Here is a 16,893-nt window from a genome sequence, read left to right on the forward strand (position 1 = left end):
CTTTCCCTTCCTCTTTCCCTTCCTCTTTCCCTTCCTCTTTCCCTTCCTCTTTCCCTTCCTCTTTCCCTTCCTCTTTCCCTTCCCTTCCCTTCCCTTCCCTTCCCTTCCCTTCCCTTCCCTTCCCTTCCCTTCCCTTCCCTTCCCTTCCCTTCCCTTCCCTTCCCTTCCCTTCCCTTCCCTTATTTCCTTGCATATCCATCTCTGTCCCTTGGAGGTTTTTCCTGCTCTTTGGCAGCCCAATCATCTCCCCCTGGCCCGGGATCCCCGAGCACCCTGCCCCACCCTGTCCTCAGGGGTCTGTTTGACCTCAGCCATCCCGGATCCCCCCCCCGGAGCGCCGGGAGCCGCTGGAATTCCCGGCGTGGGCCGCTCGATCAGCTCCGTTCCCCGTGTGTTTACCCTGGTGGGGTATCCAGGGTGATGCAAAGTTGAGGTACTTGACCTCCCGAATGCCCGCTGACCTGGAGCTAATCTGAGGTGGAGCACAGCAGTGATTTAATGACTTGTTCCACCACACCTCGGCTGGAGGGGGAATTAAGGAGCTCCCAGAGCAGCTGATGGAGCGCTGGGGGGCCGGACCATCCCCTGCTCCAGAGGGATTCCCTCCTCCAGAGCCTGAGGGTCCCTGTTCCCTTGGTGCCCGTGTTGTCCACACCTGCCTTGTGGGAGAGAAACCTGTCCTTGTCTGCCAGGTCTGAGGGAATTATTCACAGAAGTGACACAAAATCTTAAAATCTAACAGTTGTGGTAAAAACTGTTGAGAGTTTTGGCCATTATTATCAATAATTTAATATTAATTCTTCCTCCTCCTTCATCATCGTAACAACAGCAAGAATAATCTCTATTATTTTATAACATTCTTAGTTGCAACTCAACTCAATTTTCTTTCTGTTCTGTTTTCTCCTCAGCAAATACTGACTGATCCCGAGGTGACCTCCCAGGAGGGCAGTATAAAAAAGGTAGGACATGGCTCAGTCTTCTGGGAGTTGTTTTATTCCCTTTTTTCTTCCCTCACTTTTGAACCAAGGTGTCGATGGCAATAACATCGTAAAAGTTTTCCAGTGTTTGCTGTTGCTTTTTTGGATTAAGTGCTGTGGTTCTGTTGGTGTATTTTCCTGTCTTTTTGTGATTCCAGTCATTATGAAAGAGAAAATAATAGTTTGAGGTGTTCCTTGATTCTGCTACAACACAAACAGCTGCCGGGCCAAAGCGAGAAACCTCATTTACCTTTTTTCCAGTAAAAGAAAATGTTGGTCCTTTGTTAAAAGTGCTAAATTTTTGGAGGTTGCTTCAGCATGTAAATGTGGCTAACGTGAAGTCCAAGGGAAAAGGAGCAGGTCTGTGAAAGGATAAAGTTCAGCCCGTGTGATGTATTAGTGGTGCTTTTCATCACATTGTGGGGCTCGAGCTGTAACAGTGACCAGAGAAAATGTGATCCACGCTCAGCCCAGCTGCACCAATGTCCTCACTGGAGCTGGGAGGCAGCCTCAGCACGGCATATTTGGGTAGCCAGGCTGCTGTTTGGGTTGGGGTTGCTCTCAGAAGCACTAAAATGAGATTTTGTTGGTTAACAGCTCTGCTAATTAAAGCGTTACAAGTCGGGTTTGATTAGAGCTCTCAACAGCTGGAGCTTGTGTGTCCTCATGGAAATAAGGAGCTGGTTGTGACTCCTTTTATATGGAATTGTCTTATAAAGGATGTTCACAGTCCTGCTGATGCAGTTTTTGAATTCTCTGAGGTTGGACCCTGCCACAGCTGCCTTTGCTGCTCTTCCTTCGGGCGAGCGCCGATGCTGCTTCTCCGCTCTGAAAGATGAAAGGAATCCCTTGCTTCCCTCTGCCGAACAGAGGGAAATGCAATCCTTGCCAGGCTCCACAGTCAGGCTGGGAAAAGGGATTTAGACACTTGTCCAGTATGGCCTGTTCTGTTCCTACCACGATAAAAAAGAAAAAAGCAGGTTTCATTTTCGAGGCTCCCAAGAGGAAACACCCTCTGAGCGTGCCGTGACCTCGCCAGGGACCTGTGGCACCAGGGCTGAACTTTTTACCTTGGGCACCTCCATAACTCATGGGGTGTCTGTCCCTGCCTCTGTGGGATCCTTTTGTCTGGACAGACGTGGTGACAAGGTGGCAAGTTCTTATTATCCCCCCACACTTCTCACAAGGATGGAGGGAATTCTCCAGGGCCCAGCTACTTCTTATTCAGTCTTTAATTATGATATCACAAATGAGCTCTCCATCCCCACCTCCAGGATCTGCATTACCCCAAAGAGAGCAGGAGTTGTGTGAAACAGGGAAGCACGAGACTGGCAGTTTTATATGCTCAATCCATGGGTTTATATTTAAACTTTGTGCTTTTATTTCAAGGGAGATTGTTAGAAAAAACTGCAGGTCTTTGAAAAGTGCCGTGTCCTTAAATATTTCCCCGTGCAGCAGGTATAAAACTGGACAATTATGATATTTGACAAGGGGGGAAGGCCTGGCCTTCCACTTGTGTCTTTTAAATGCATTGTAGAGAAGCACTAGTGGGAGTTTATGAGGTGATAAATTTATTGAAGGATGGGCAGTAGGGTTTTACAGCTGGGGTAAAGGAGGTCAGAGCAGTAAGGTAAAGAGTTCAAGTCTAAACTTTATGGCTTGTGAAAAGACTACTGCGAGACAGCTTTTCAGTCAGGAGAAAATGAAAACTAAAGAATGAGAAATCACTCTGGACAATTTTTGTAGGATCTCTCAATTGTTTGGAAGTAGCACTCTGGCATTTGGCTCCGGTGGCACAAAACCCTCTCGGGAGCAGATTTCCTTTTCCAGCCTCTCTAAATCATTCAGTTGTCATATCCCTGAAGACACAATAGTTGAGATTTGACTCCAATTTATTCCTATTCCTTCAGAGATGAGTTGGTGGCAAATGTAACTGTAGTGGGTGGCCTGATTTAAACTGGGAGGGGAGGAAATCGGAGCTACGAAGGCCATAATTTCAGTGCCTCCTTTGACTGCTGCATCACAAATTCAGAATTGGGCACTAACAAGGACTAGAAAGAGCAAAAAACAAAATCTGGGATGCAGAGAAAAATCCATAAAACCAGGAAAAAGCCGGGAAGGGAAGGTGATGGCAGTGAGAGGTGCAGGGAGACGTGAGGGAAGCAATCTCTGCTTAAAACTGACGCCAGAACTCTCTCTGCTATTAAGCTCCCGGGAAAAAAATGCTCTTTTACATAACTTCAATGAACTGAAAGGCAGTGAAAAGTCTGAAGATGCAGCACAGCAGAGCCTGTTATCTGGTAGAAAAAACCAGGCTCTTCTTTGGCTTGGAGCACAAAGAATAAGTATTTCCCACTATATCCAGTATTTTTCAGTTCATGTTGCTGTTATTTCTGCTGGGACCACTAACCCCACAAAGATGATTTCTTTGTTAGAGGTGGTCTGACAGGAATAATTCATTGTCATTAAAGGAGCCATATCCAGGATCATTTTCCGTATCTGTGCAGCTCCAAGGACTGAAATTGGTGTATTCCTAACGAGCTTGTATCACCTTTGCTTGCTGATATTTAGTTTAATTCAGACAAATACACATGAGCTCCTCATCCTGTTGGTTTAATTTTAAATCACCAGTGGTGGAAGCAATACTAAAACAGGAGAGTCACTTATTTTGGTTATTTTAGTGACCTGAATGCAGACACTCAGAGACAAAACCATGAGTTATACCTGTGGGTTTATTGTCCCCTGCTCCCAAAAGTCTTTTTCCCAGCCCATGTCCCTGCACTCTGTTTATTTTCCTTAGAGAGCAGCTCAGTGTCCTCTCCCTCTGAATTTTCCAAGCTTCCCCACTGCATTTAATAAACGGAACAAACAGCTCGTTGTCATTGTCACCGTCCCCGTGTTCATTTTGCTTTAACTCTGAGCTGAAGGATTTCCCCTTCCTCCAGCAGGAAGCAAGGCCTGTGTCCATTACACGCCATATTTTTTTCCCCAAGTAGATGCATTTCTCTCCCCTCCGAGGGTCACTTTGGATGAGGGCTCCAGAATGCTGGGGAAGGACTCTCTGTGTGTGCAGAGCTCCCAGCCAAGCTCCCTGGGTCGGGTTGTTTTTCTGACCGTGGTGACAAGGGACCTCAGGGACTTCTCTCTTCAGTAGACTCTCTATTTAGTTTCTGTTTACTTAGAGGGAATAGCCTGAGGGGCTACTGGAGAGAAAACATCTGTGGGAGATAATCTATAGAGTTATCTATCTATCACTCTTGTCGACCCTGTCTCCCCTGAGAGCAAGCTGAGAGACTTGTAATAAAAAGGCATCGCTGAAGAGGCTTTAGGGACAAATAAAGAGACATGTTAAGGGCCAGCTGAAAAAGGATAGAAGACATTATTAAAGCTCAATAGCCGTCTTATCAAAATCCAATAGGATAGGCATTTGGCAAAAGGCTTTAAATTTATTCTTTGACTTTCTGGAGAGCTTGAATTTATCCATTAACAAGAATGTGCTGCTCGGGGAGCGGGAGATGCTATCGGCTTCAAAAGGGTTGGATTCAATCTGGCATTGTGCAAAACACAACAAAAACTGAAGACAAAACCAATTTCCCCCCCCTCCTTTGGCTGGCCTCATTCCTACATTGCCAGATATTAGAAGCTGTAAATATAATGCTGATGAGGCTGCAAAATAAAAGCAATTTAAGCAGTTTATTCTGCACTCACAAATCACACTGATTTTTATTTTTTTTTTAAATAAAGTTAATTTTAGAAAACTGGGTGTGATTAGAAATTCTGGTCCCTTAGAAAAGCATCAAGTAGCAACCAAGAAACCCAGGTATGAGGAAAGCTTTCAGCTCTAAAGCAAAAGTAAAACCCCAACGAGTGTTCTGCTGCTGCAGATGCGAGGTGGGATGGGGCCATAAATCTCCCCGGGTTTATTATTATATCCAAAATGCTACAGGTCACAGGAACCATCTGATACTTCAGGAGCACATTGTTCGCACGGGGATGATTGATTGATAATTATGATAATTTGCAAAATGATTATTTGGGTATTATGGCCACGGCTCGTCCCGCCGGGTCGCTGTGAAGACATTTTCTATATCACGGGGCCGTCAGGAATGGCCTCTGGCAAGGAGGGATGTGGAGAGGTCTGGCCGGGCTCTCCCGGCGGGATCTGCGGGGCTGATGAATGATGACCCAGAGGAGTAAGAAATCAGACTTCAATAAGCAGTCAGGAAGGTAGTTAGGGACGAGCAAGGGAACTGTTCACTGTCTTTTGTGCAGCAATTACTGGGCAGGCCAAACCCCCCCAAGGCCTGAGCGGGGGCTGGCAGCGCATTGTGCACCCCGAGAGAGCAAAGCGGAGAGCTGAACCCGGCCTGCTCCAAGCTGCTGCCCTTGCAGCACAAATTGCACGTGCCTTTCTGCGCTTAACGGGGATCTATCATCCCCAGCTCATGGAAGGTGTCCTACAACTCTCAGGGAAGATTTAAGCCCACAGTTTGCAGGGATTTTTCTTCATTTTCCTGTACGTTGGAGAATCGCCCCCCTCCATCCTCATCCTGGTGGAGAATTTACACAGAGCTGGGGGTTAAAGATGCTCCACAACCCCAGAACAATCCCAGATATCAGAGCTAAAGCCTCGTTTCTCCCGGGCTGCTGCCTCACTGTTACTATTTCAGAAAGAGCTTTAATTTGCTTGTTTTATAGGTTGTATCTTTATGAAATAAAGGTATATTTAGCGGCCACAAACAGAGGCAGCTTTGAGTTGATTTTTATAATCTTTTCCTGAATAGACTTGCGTCATTCCAATAAGCCCTGGACAAAAGAGTGGACAGTTGTCTGAGAGTCTTTTTTATAACATTTCTCTCTTTCTATTGTTAGAGGGCTGGTAATAAAAGAACCAGGAGTCCATTAATTCAGTGAATGAACATATAGTAAAGTCAGTTCCCTCTTGAGAACAATAATGTTGCGGTCAGCTTAGGTTTCCATGGAAACTAAGTACTTCTAAGAAGTTTGCATCCTTGATTTTGCTGAAATGAAGCATGTAAAGTAAAAAAAAGGTGTAAAGCTGGCATGGAAAAGTCGGCAAAGGACCCGATGGTTAAATTATTTCGCAGGAATAACACTGTATGTTGAATTTCTGTGATACAGATGTTTGGGCTTGGTTGTTTAGTGAGTGTGGGTATGAGAAATGGCTCCACGAAGAGATCTCGGGGGGGGGTTGAGCCCGTAAATCAGGCCAAGTTAGGAGGACTTGCAGTGGTTAAGTTTGCTCTCTCCATATCTCCAGCATGCTGAGACAGCCCCAGGCACACGCACGGCACAAGGTGGAACAGTGGCAGTCCCAGGGCTCCCACAACTCCAGGCTATGAAGTGGTTAATGCCATTCTCCCATTTCTCTGCAGCAAAGAATGTGGATTTTGGATACGATGTGAACGCCTCATGCAGTTTTAAATGAGATCTTTTTGTGAGAGAGTTGGTTCTTCTCGTCCTCCCTCCGGTGCAAACCCCGGAGCTGTGATGTCGAGCTGTTCTCCAGCACTGATTTATCACCTGCTGTCTGATTTCCCTGGATTGCTGGGGCTGAGGAGGTGTCCAAAATGTGCTGCACGCACAGCTCAGGTGACACATGGCTCCAGCGAGCAGCATCCTCGGGTAAAAGTGTCCCTGAACTCCAGGAGCAGACTTAGGAGAGGTCACCTTGTCCTCATGATGCATCTCAAGCCCAGACACACAGGCTTTGAGTTAGAAACTGCATTTTTGTGGAGGTGAGGAGGCAGGAGGCTGCTCCCTTGGCAAAATAAATGATTTAGACTCCTTCCCTGTGAGGGTGGGCAGGCCCTGGCACAGGGTGCCCAGAGCAGCTGTGGCTGCCCCTGGATCCCTGGCAGTGCCCAAGGCCAGGTTGGACGGGGCTTGGAGCCACCTGGGGTGGTGGAAGGTGTCCCTGCCCATGGCAGGGGGTGGAATGGGATGGGCTTTAAGGTCCAACCCAAACCATTCCATGGCTCTGTGATCAAGGCACAAAGGAGACTCATTAAGACATTTTGCTGATTAACCACTTATGCTGATAACACATGCAAATTCGAGATTCATAAACTTTTTATAACCAAGAGCTCCCTAAAGAGCATGAAACCCTCACGTGCCAGTCCCTGCTCCCTTTGCTGGGGGTTTGTGGGAACGCTCACAAACGCACGTTGAGCAGTTCCAACACAAATTACCTGTTTAAACACAAAGTAAAGAGTTAAATTAACAGTTTTAACACTTCTCTCCCAATCCTCCTTTTCTCTCTGTGTCTGTGGAACTCATGTCAGTGCTCCCCTGCTCAAAGCCACGTGCACTGTCACGCATGAAATGCCGACACTCGACATTCGCGTTTGCCCGCTCGCATCCGAAGAGTTTTTAATTGTCTGCACCCCTTGGAGCACAGGCTCCTTCTTCCTGCTAAGCCAGGTGAGGGGCTGGCATTTCCACCCCGCCAGTGAAACAATATTCTGGATGATTAGGAGGCATTACAGCCCCGGCTCAGTTTGAAAATGCCAGAATGCCCCAGAGATCCCCATGAATCTGCTGCCAGCCGGCCCCTGTCAGGGCTGAAGGCAGCACTGTCTGGAGCCCAAAATCAACTTCAGGAAGGTCATGTGAAAGAAAATCCTCAGTCATCAGGAAGCCCTTGGCCCCGTGGCCTTTCTGACATTTTCTGACAAACCTTAAATCACCAGAGTAGACAAAACATCACAAATTTTGGAATGATGGCCTGTGGGATTTCGGGGCTGTGTGGTAACTGGGAAGGTAACACCCCCCCCCCCCGCCTCCCCTCCGTCTGCTCTGCAATTCCTCCTCAGATCCTGAGCTGAGTGTGCCACGAGGTTTTGCTGGAATTAGGTCCTGGAATCAGGTCTGGATTCGGAGCCACCCCTGGGGTGGGGTGGGAGCTGATCCAGCAGCAGAGGCAGGACCTGCCCTGTGCCAGCTCCAGATCTTTACATGGAGCAGGGAATATCCCTCAGTGTGGGAGGAGGGATCGCTCCCAGCACAGGCTCCTGCTCCAGGGGGGAATCAGGAGTCGGGATTTATTGGGTGGTCCCACACCTTAGAGAGGCCAGATGGTTCCCTGAGCGTTCCCTGGGATCCTGAGGGATGTGCAGGATTGGGTTAATCCCATCATAAGGAGAATTTGGATCAGGCAGGAGCCTCTTGGAGCTCGCTGGATAAATGGGAAAACCTGGACAGCAGCTGGGGAGGGAGGAAAGGGGAGTGTGGGGGTGAGTAACCACCAGCCTGACTTAAAGTTGGGTCCAGCCCTGATGGTGCTGCTGTAAAAATGAAAGCCAGTGGACAATAATTAAATATAAATATATATAACATAACACAATCAGAAAATGCTTTTTGTTGGGTTTTTTATTTTTCTTTTTCATACCTTGCTCTAGAAATAAACCAAGGTTCTGCTGAGCAGTGAAGGTGGGACTGTTGTTGCACACACCTTGCAGGACCACAGTGTATTTTGATGTGTTTTGATTTTTAGATTCTACAAGATTTCTATGAGATAATAAAATATGTGTTCTGGGGGAAAAAAAAAAAAACAAACCAAATTTATTTTTCATGGGACAGTTTGGGAAGAAAAATATAGAAAAGTAATCACCAGAAGTCAGCTCCTCTGTTGTGTTCAGCGGTGCCTTCCCTCTGGAAGTTTCAGCACGGAAATTTCAGCAACGCTCTGTAAACATGCATATAAATATATAAAATATATATATATAATAGTAATAGTAGCAGCAGGAGGAGTCCAAATGAGGTGCTTCAATCCTTTCTTGGCTAACCCAAGCGATTCATTTGTTTTATTACTTTTTTCCCCTCCTTATTTTAGCCTGTAACATGGAATAGAGAGCAGAAACACCGAAAGCTGGGGAATAGATTAGAAACTCATTTATAAACTTCAGAGGAAGCTTTCCTCTTGCTCAATGCGGCCTTGCAAGTAACTGAAATTAAGAAATCTTCTGTCATGTGGAGGCATCCTCTCTGCTAATCTTCTGGAGTTAGCTGATTATTTTAGGGATTTGTTGCCATGAATTCTGGCCTTGGGCAGGGGAGGCGAGTTTGCTGCCCAGCGTTTTTCCAGCTCATTAATAACTGCTGCAGAGATAGCTCTGCACTGCTGCTGTCAGGACATCTCAGACCCTGCTCAGTGCAGTAATTCCTTCTGTTCCAGAAGAAAAAAAATCACAAGGCCTGAAGGAACTGCTTCTCTGAATTTCCACTGGAATTTCAGTCTTAAGTTTCAGCTCCTCTCCCCCAGAGCGTTGGTTCTTCCTCACAGAAAGTCTGGGAAAACTCTGGAAATTTGTGTCAGTGCTGCTGCCTCAAGGTAGTTTTTAGGACAGTGCTGAATTCTTCTTTACTTAAGCATTCAATTTAAAAATGACTCAAGAGGAATTTTCATTTCTTGAATGTTTGCCCTTCCAATTACTTATATTTATAGGTAAAACCAGGAAAGTCTTGACTTGCATTGTTCATCTCTTCCCTTAATACCTGGTTCCGTTTTTTCCCTCTTTCTGTAGTTCTGCCCAGAAATAAGCTGGACTTTTCTCCTGGTTATCTTGGCAAATCCAAGCAGTCTCTTGCTCAGCTCCTGCTGCCATGAAATGGAGATTAAGGAATCTTAAAAAAGGTGAATCCTGGAAAACTTCTGTGCTGAGGCCGGGGTTGCCATGTGAATCCATGCGCAGGGAAACACAACCAGCTGGACACTCAGCTCTGTCTGGGCTTGGGATGCTCCCCACACTGACCTCATTCCTTTTTTCTGGCTGGGTGTCTCTTTTCCACCCAAATTCCTGTAGGAAACGGAGCTCTGGAGCAATCCTGGAGGTTATTTCCCTGGTTTCCTGCGATCCCAAGCAGGAAGGATGTGCAATTTTTCCTAGGGAGGCTGTGCTGTCCCCAAGTGAGATCCTTCCTCTCAGCTTTGTGTCTGCTGATGACTAGAACATGTCCTCTGAGCTCCAACGTCAATTTATTCCTGGCAGTTTATATTTGCCAGTCCTTTTGCCAACAAAAACTTGGAATTGGATTGGTGTCCCACCCTCCTTTCCAGGTCTGCTGCTCACCATATGCTAGTTGGCTCTTTGCTCTGATGGCCTTTCCTGCAGACCCCAGAGCATCTCCTGCTAAAAATGGGTACAGACTGGGCACTCCCAGAGTAGGAAATGTGGGATTTAAATCATGCTCATTTTTCTGCTGCATCAGAGGTGTCCAACCATCCAGCAAATCCCATCCTCATCCAGGAGCTGGGTTGGCTTTAGGCAAAATTGGCTTTAGGCAAAACACTTCATGTCCAGCTGGTGTTCACACAGCCCAATGATCCATTTGCTATTTAAAGTATTCAATTCCAAGAAAAGACACCACCAGGGTCAGTTGTGGCCATTTTAATTCTTATCATCCTGATAGCACGATTTTCTCCGAGGAAGGAAGTCAGAAAAATGAGATTTATTGTGTGACCCTCGGGTGTGTCCACGTTGCTGCTGAGCCCAGAGCAAGGCTTTGACCACTTGCAATATGAATATTTGTGTTCTGGTGACTTCAGAGTGCTACGGGGGAAAATGGCCATGAAAGCAGAATATTCTGAGATGATTTTCAATGGTCCTATATGCTCCATGACAGGAAGGTCAGCAAATGAGCTGCTGATGGATGTCAGGGTTTGCAGCCGTGTTTGGTTTGGAAACTCACTCTGAAGTCTGGATGCATCTCTGAAATCCATCAGAACCCCTTTGGTCCATGAAAACCTTGCACATGCCTTGATTTTTTTTTTTTTCTTTCATAGATTTCTTCTAATTCCTCAAACTAACTGGGCTGGAAATACCCAAGGAATAGATTTTCTTGTTGCATTTTCTCTGTCCTGTTTGGAATGCCAGGGAAAGCCTGGAAGTGTTGGAAGCTTGTGCACAGAAATGATGAGAAAAGAAACTAATGGAGTTTTTATTTGAAAGTTCAGAAGTCCTTTAGAGCTGGAGAAGGCTTTGAGTGTATTTTGCTTCTTGCAGAGGAGTAGAATTCAAGAGAAAGGACTTTTTTTTAATATATCTACATGGATTTGGTGTCCACAAAGCACAACCACAAATTGATTGGCATAACGAGCAGATTTTAGGCTTTTAAGAGGGAGAGGGGATTTTCCAGCTGCGTTGCTCAGCTCTGTGGTAAAATTATTATTTAGCATCAGTCAGAAAACCTGCTGGACTCTGGGTAGGACACAAACTCTGCTGATCTCACTGACCTCCTGTATCTCTGCTGTTCCCTCAGTCTTGTTCTTCTTGTGCTCCTTTTCTGTGATGCTGAAATGTGTCAGGCTGGATTAGAACAGCTGTGTGTTTGGTGCCTCTCTCTCCCGTTTGAGGATAACCAAAGCTCTCTCTCTGTATTTACACAGTCAGGATTTACCTTTGTAGCAGCCCCATTCCCCCCTCCCTGCGTTATTTTCAGTCCCATAAAACAGCTCACCTGAGTTCTCTGTGCTTGCCCAGGGCTCCCCCCTTTCAAACATCAAATATTTGTTTGCTTTTTCTTTAAATATCAATGAATAACCATTTCCTTAAAAAAAAAAAAAAAAAAAAGAAAAGAAAAAGAATAAGAAAAAACTGCTGAGCATCTCAATTCACTGTTCTGCTGTTGTGAAACTACAAAGCTAATGTGGTGGCAGAGGGAAACCCTCTTTCAAAGGCACAGAAATCCTTGAAATAAATGAATTCCATCTGATTTTGTGTAAAATTTCTCCAAGACAAGGAGGTGTCATGCTGTAAAAGAAGCAGCTGAAATTCATACTCTGCATTAAGAGTCGCTCATCTGCGTCACACATCTGTCAGAACAAGACCAGGAGGAACCAGCCTTGTAGCAAGAAAGGTTTGGGGTGGATGCTGAGAAAAACGAGAGCCTGGAATAGCTGAGAAGCCGAGCGGGCTCTCTGGGGAGGAGATCAAACACCTGCCACTGCAGGCTCTGAAGAGGCTCAGCCAAATACCTGCCAGGCTGGCCTGGATATCCACAATCCTGCATGAGAATGAGGGGGAGCCGGGATCACTTCCCCAGCTCCCTTGCAGGCACACGGGTTTTCATGGTGCTCCTAAGTTTATCTTGTTGATCAGTGTGAAAGGCGGCCGAGGAGGCAGCAGCCCCACTGTCCTTTCATTCCGCACGTGCAGCCCGGAGCACACGGGATAAAAACGCGAGCTGGGGGCACGGAAGGCTTTTCTTCTCGTTTTAGACTCCTTTTGCTTCCCTTTCATGGTGCCTGGGAAGTGTCGTGCTCTTTGTGTTCAGTTTTCCTTATCAGCCGAATGTTTTTCTCCGTTTTCAAGTGGATTTGGTGCTCAGGAGAGCTGGCAAGTTGAGAGCAAGGTGATCTGAGGGGCTGAAAGTCCTGAAGTCCCACGTAGCTGAGTTTTCCAGCATGGAAACCAGTTGATCCAGATTCTAAAACGTGTGTTTATACACACCTGGATAAGAGAAAAGCAGAGGAAAAGGAAGGAAAGGAAGGAAGGAAAGGAAAGAAAGGGAGAAATGGAGAAAGAAAGAGAGAGGGAAAGAGGGAAAGAAAGAGAGAAAGAGAGAAGAAAGAGAGAAAGAGGGAAAGAGGGAAAGGAAGAAAGGAAGAAAGGAAGAAAGGAAGGAAGGAAGGAAGGAAGGAAGGAAGGAAGGAAGGAAGAAAGGAAGGAAGGAAGGAAGGAAGAAAGGAAGAAAGGAAGAAAGGAAGAAAGGAAGAAAGAAAGGAAGAAAGAAAGGAAGAAAGAAAGGAAGAAAGAAAGGAAGAAAGAAAGAAAGAAAGAAAGAAAGAAAGAAAAGAAAGAAAGAAAGAAAGAAAGAAAGAAAAGAAAGAAAGAAAGAAAGAAAGAAAGAAAGAAAGAAAGAAAGAAAGAAAGAAAGAAAGAAAGAAAGAAAGAAAGAAAGAAAGAAAGAAAGAAAGAAAGAAAGAAAGAAAGAAAGAAAGAAAGAAAGAAAGAAAGAAAGAAAGAAAGAAAGAAAGAAAGAAAGAAAGAAAGAAAGAAAGAAAGAAAGAAAGAAAGAAAGAAAGAAAGAAAGAAAGAAAGAAAGAAAGAAAGAAAGAAAGAAAGAAAGAAAGAAAGAAAGAAAGAAAGAAAGAAAGAAAGAAAGAAAGAAAGAAAGAAAGAAAGAAAGAAAGAAAGAAAGAAAGAAAGAAAGAAAGAAAGAAAGAAAGAAAGAAAAAAGGAGAAATAGTAGAAGTCCTAGTACTTGGAACTGTAAGCCAGAGTTCTGAATGAATAGATTAAGTTAAAACCAGGATGATAAAATATGTGATTGCAGCTGCAAGTGAATGCTGGAATGCTCAGTGCTTTCATAAAGAAGATTTAAGGTGTCGAAGCATTTTTGTGTTCGAGCGTGGCAGTTCTTTGTCCTTGCGGCTGACATTGCTGAGTTTCTATGTATCGTTGCACTGGGTGGAAACATCCTTTAACTGCCAGACAGCACTTACCGATAAGGCACCAATTAATAACGTTGATTTGAAAAGCCCGAGAATAGGTGAGAAAGCAAAGTCCTTCGGTAAGTCATATTTGCACAGCATTAAGAGTCCCCTTTTACCTGGCCCAGCAAACACGGCGTCGGGAGCTCCGTGCCATTGAAAAGCTGAGAGACTCTAATGATACGTGCAACTGATAATTGCCACTCCTCGCTGCTCAGCGCCCACTTATCGTGCCTTTTGTACAGGCATACCTCTGCAACAGGCAGCTCCCGGCAGATGCGGCTGTCTTTCCTAAATACCGAGAGGGGGGGATTTTGATTTTGATTTTCCCCTGCTAAATCGACCTGTTTTATCAAAGAGGTGAATGTCGGGGAGGAATCAGCATTTCCTTCGAAGCTGGTGGCCCTCGAATGGAAGGCTTTGCGTTGGGTCTGGGAGTGCAAACAACCCCCTCTGTTTGCTCAGCTGATGCCACACTCGTCCCTCAGCGCCGGCAGGACAAGGCCAGCACTGGTTCTGATGGAAACAAAAAGCGATTAAACCCCGTGGCAAACGCGAAAGCAACTCGCTGAGGGAATCACAGATGATTCCACACAGCCACTTGTGGGCTTTGGTGAGAATCCAGCCCGGCTCAGGCAGCTGGGACGCGGAAGGTGTGAGGTGGGGACACATCTTGAGCAGAGCAGTTGCCGGCAGCCGGGCACGGAATGCGCTCCATCATCTCTATCTTTGTATGTTCCTGTGCTCTTAAAAAGCCATAGAAATGGAATTAATTAGAAGTAGATGAAGCTGTTTGATTAAAGGGCTTATTTGTTGCCCAGCCGTATGTGGAGGTATAGAAATGCAATTAGTTAGAGAGTGCCATTAGCAGTGTCAGGGACCAGAAGTAATAGAGCTTAACCCTCCCGGGAGGCTGCTGGGGCTGGGATCCCGGGCTGCAGCACCGGGCTAACACCACTACAACTGTTTTTCCCTCTTAACTCTTTCCGTGGAAAGCTTCCCAGCAAGAGCCAGCCTGTTCAAACACACGCAGTGCCAGCTCTCCCCTCCCTGCACTCAGCAGGCTGGAAAACAAGAAGTTCGACAAAGAATTGCTTTTAAAATATGCAAAATGCATCAATTTGTCAGCTTTCAGAAATCCCTTGAGAGCGTGGCTGGGAGTGTCAGGCGGGTGAAGTGTGATCCTGCTGCAGCATCTGTCCGTGGACCAGTGACCTGCAGGGCTTTGGGGCGAGACGGGATAAAACCCACGGGACGGAACAGGAGCCTTTCCCAAGCGACACATTCGGGAGCTGCACGGGGCTGCTGCAGTTTCACTTTATCAGGTGCTGCCTAAGTTCACCTCGATGGCATCAGAGTTTATCTGCCTGCTGGTCAGGGTGCACTTTGGACACCTCCGGGATCTCTTTAAATGAGTTTTGTGTGGTCTTAATGCTGTTACTCCTCGAGATCTGCTGGGTGTGAGGAGAGGAACGTTGGCTGAGCCCTGACTTTTGAGGTTTCAGTCTTCCTGCCCAGCACTTTTTGCTGCTCTTTCATGGAAGTTGTAGTGACTTAAGTGCTGGAGTGTGAGTGCTCAGCCCCACCTTCAGCACGACCAGCTCAGTAACGCGTCCACAGCCGCGGGATTCAAACATTTTCTAGGGAGAAACATCCACATATGGGATACCCTTGGGTGAGAAAATGCTCCCCAGCATCAGCCAAGGTTAGGGCAAACGCACTGGAAACCACCCGAAATGTATCTGATGCATCTGTCCTTTCCCTTGAGAAAGTGCCGCTCTCCAGATGAAAAGAAATGCACTTCATATTTCAGCTGATAATGAGAAGTTAATAAAATCGGGATTTTGTGCAATGCAGGACCTCTGACATCTTAATCTTTATTAAAGAGACTTAAACTACCAGGAACTGCTGGTGCTGACTGGCACAGCCAGACTCGAGAAACACCAGGAGAGACTGGTCAAATGAACTGTTAAACAACTCTTCCTAATCCATCAGGAAGAAACAATAAGTGCTGGAAACATCTATTTACCATGCATCAATCACGCTTACCTAAGCAATTTCTAAGTAATTATACTTCTGTTATATAGTTCCTGAGATGACTGGTCTGAATGAGACGTTTGCCTTATTAAAACAAAACAAAAAATTCACTTTTCTTGACAAAGCAAATGTTGTTTCACATTCTGTCACAGTAGTAATTTTTCTGGACATGATTTCTGCTAATTGTTGTGTTAAAATCCTGTCTGGAATTCAAATAGCTGCTTTTCCCTTTTAAAAACTTGACAAAAGGCGGGGTTTAAAATTTTGTAAGTGGTAGAGATTTTGTCTGTCGAGTTCTGCAAAGTCAGTAAAAAAGGTATTTGGACCAGCTCACCGAGATGTGACCCATGGGAAGGGAATTTTGGGGACAGGGAGAATAAAACTGATCTTTGTTGCAGTGAAAGCCGAGTGCCTTTTTCCTTATTTATTTCTATTTCTGCCTGCTTTTACCCCAAGCCACCCCTGCAGGCAGGGATGGAGGCTCTGGTGGTCTCCAGGACACACCAAGCTGTGAACAACCATCTCGTTCCTATTCTGAAGATTTTGCTTGTATTTTTCCTGGCCGACAGAACATTCCAGGCTGATGGATCAATTAATGGAGAGCAGTTTCTGTACATTTTATGCAGCCATGTAAATGCAGTGCCTTGTGTCTTGTTGACCTTTGATGTTTGAACATCACGGAGTTATAAAAACAGATATAAATATATGTGTGTTTTACAGACCCATCATTGTGTGGGGCTTTGAAATGTCGTTTTCTAATCCACTCAGAGGAAGGGGAGGGATGGAGTCTTTGTCAGTATCCAAGCAATTAGGATAATTAAAAAAGAAAGCTTATTGGGTAAACATGCTCTTAGATTGTGACCTCTTAATTAATGGACTACAGGGAGAAATTACAGCGGTGGCAAGATAATTAACACATGCATTTAAAAAGAACTATTAGACAAGGGTATTATAGGATAGTAAGACACAGATTTGAATCACCGAAGGACTCTGGAGGTGAACAAACACGGTGGAACAAGACAAGATTTGCATGTGTGAGTGCCCCAGCACACAAGAGGGACAGATTAGGATAACTTTGTTATCACACCCAGCGGCTCCTTTAGCGCCACGTTCCCCCAGCCAAGGGCTTTGAGTCCGGGCTGGGTTGTGTGGAGCCTCCCAGGAGCAGAATTCCACCACGGGATGTGTCCCCATTGCTGATAATTCTGCATTTTGCAAGAGGGGTGTTGGAAATTTTGCTGCCCTTGGCAGGGACGTTGATGCCCATCAGGGAGCTGTCGCTCTGCTTCGTGGCGCTCCTGGTTTGGTGGCTCTCGCTAGTCCTGACAACTCCAGTCAGTATTTTGGAAACTGGATCTGTCATTAACACATAAATAAATAAATAAATAAATTTGGGAACCAGATTGTTTCCTTCTCAGAGTAGAG

The 16,893-nt window shown here is 45.6% G+C and overlaps 1 protein-coding gene across 2 annotated transcripts in view; it reads left to right on the forward strand.

Annotated features, from left to right (window-relative positions):
• The window catches only part of PRDM16 (PR/SET domain 16), a 287,456-nt gene that overhangs the window by 145,164 nt on the left and 125,399 nt on the right, over positions 1-16,893 (forward strand). For both annotated transcript variants that reach the window (XM_082295866.1, XM_082295867.1), the window contains exon 3: positions 909-959. In XM_082295866.1, coding sequence (XP_082151992.1) covers positions 909-959 — 51 coding nt within the window. The remainder of the gene's footprint in view (positions 1-908; positions 960-16,893) is intronic.

This window comes from Coloeus monedula (assembly GCF_965178545.1).
Source record: "Coloeus monedula genome assembly, chromosome: 22".
NCBI lineage: Eukaryota > Metazoa > Chordata > Aves > Passeriformes > Corvidae > Coloeus > Coloeus monedula.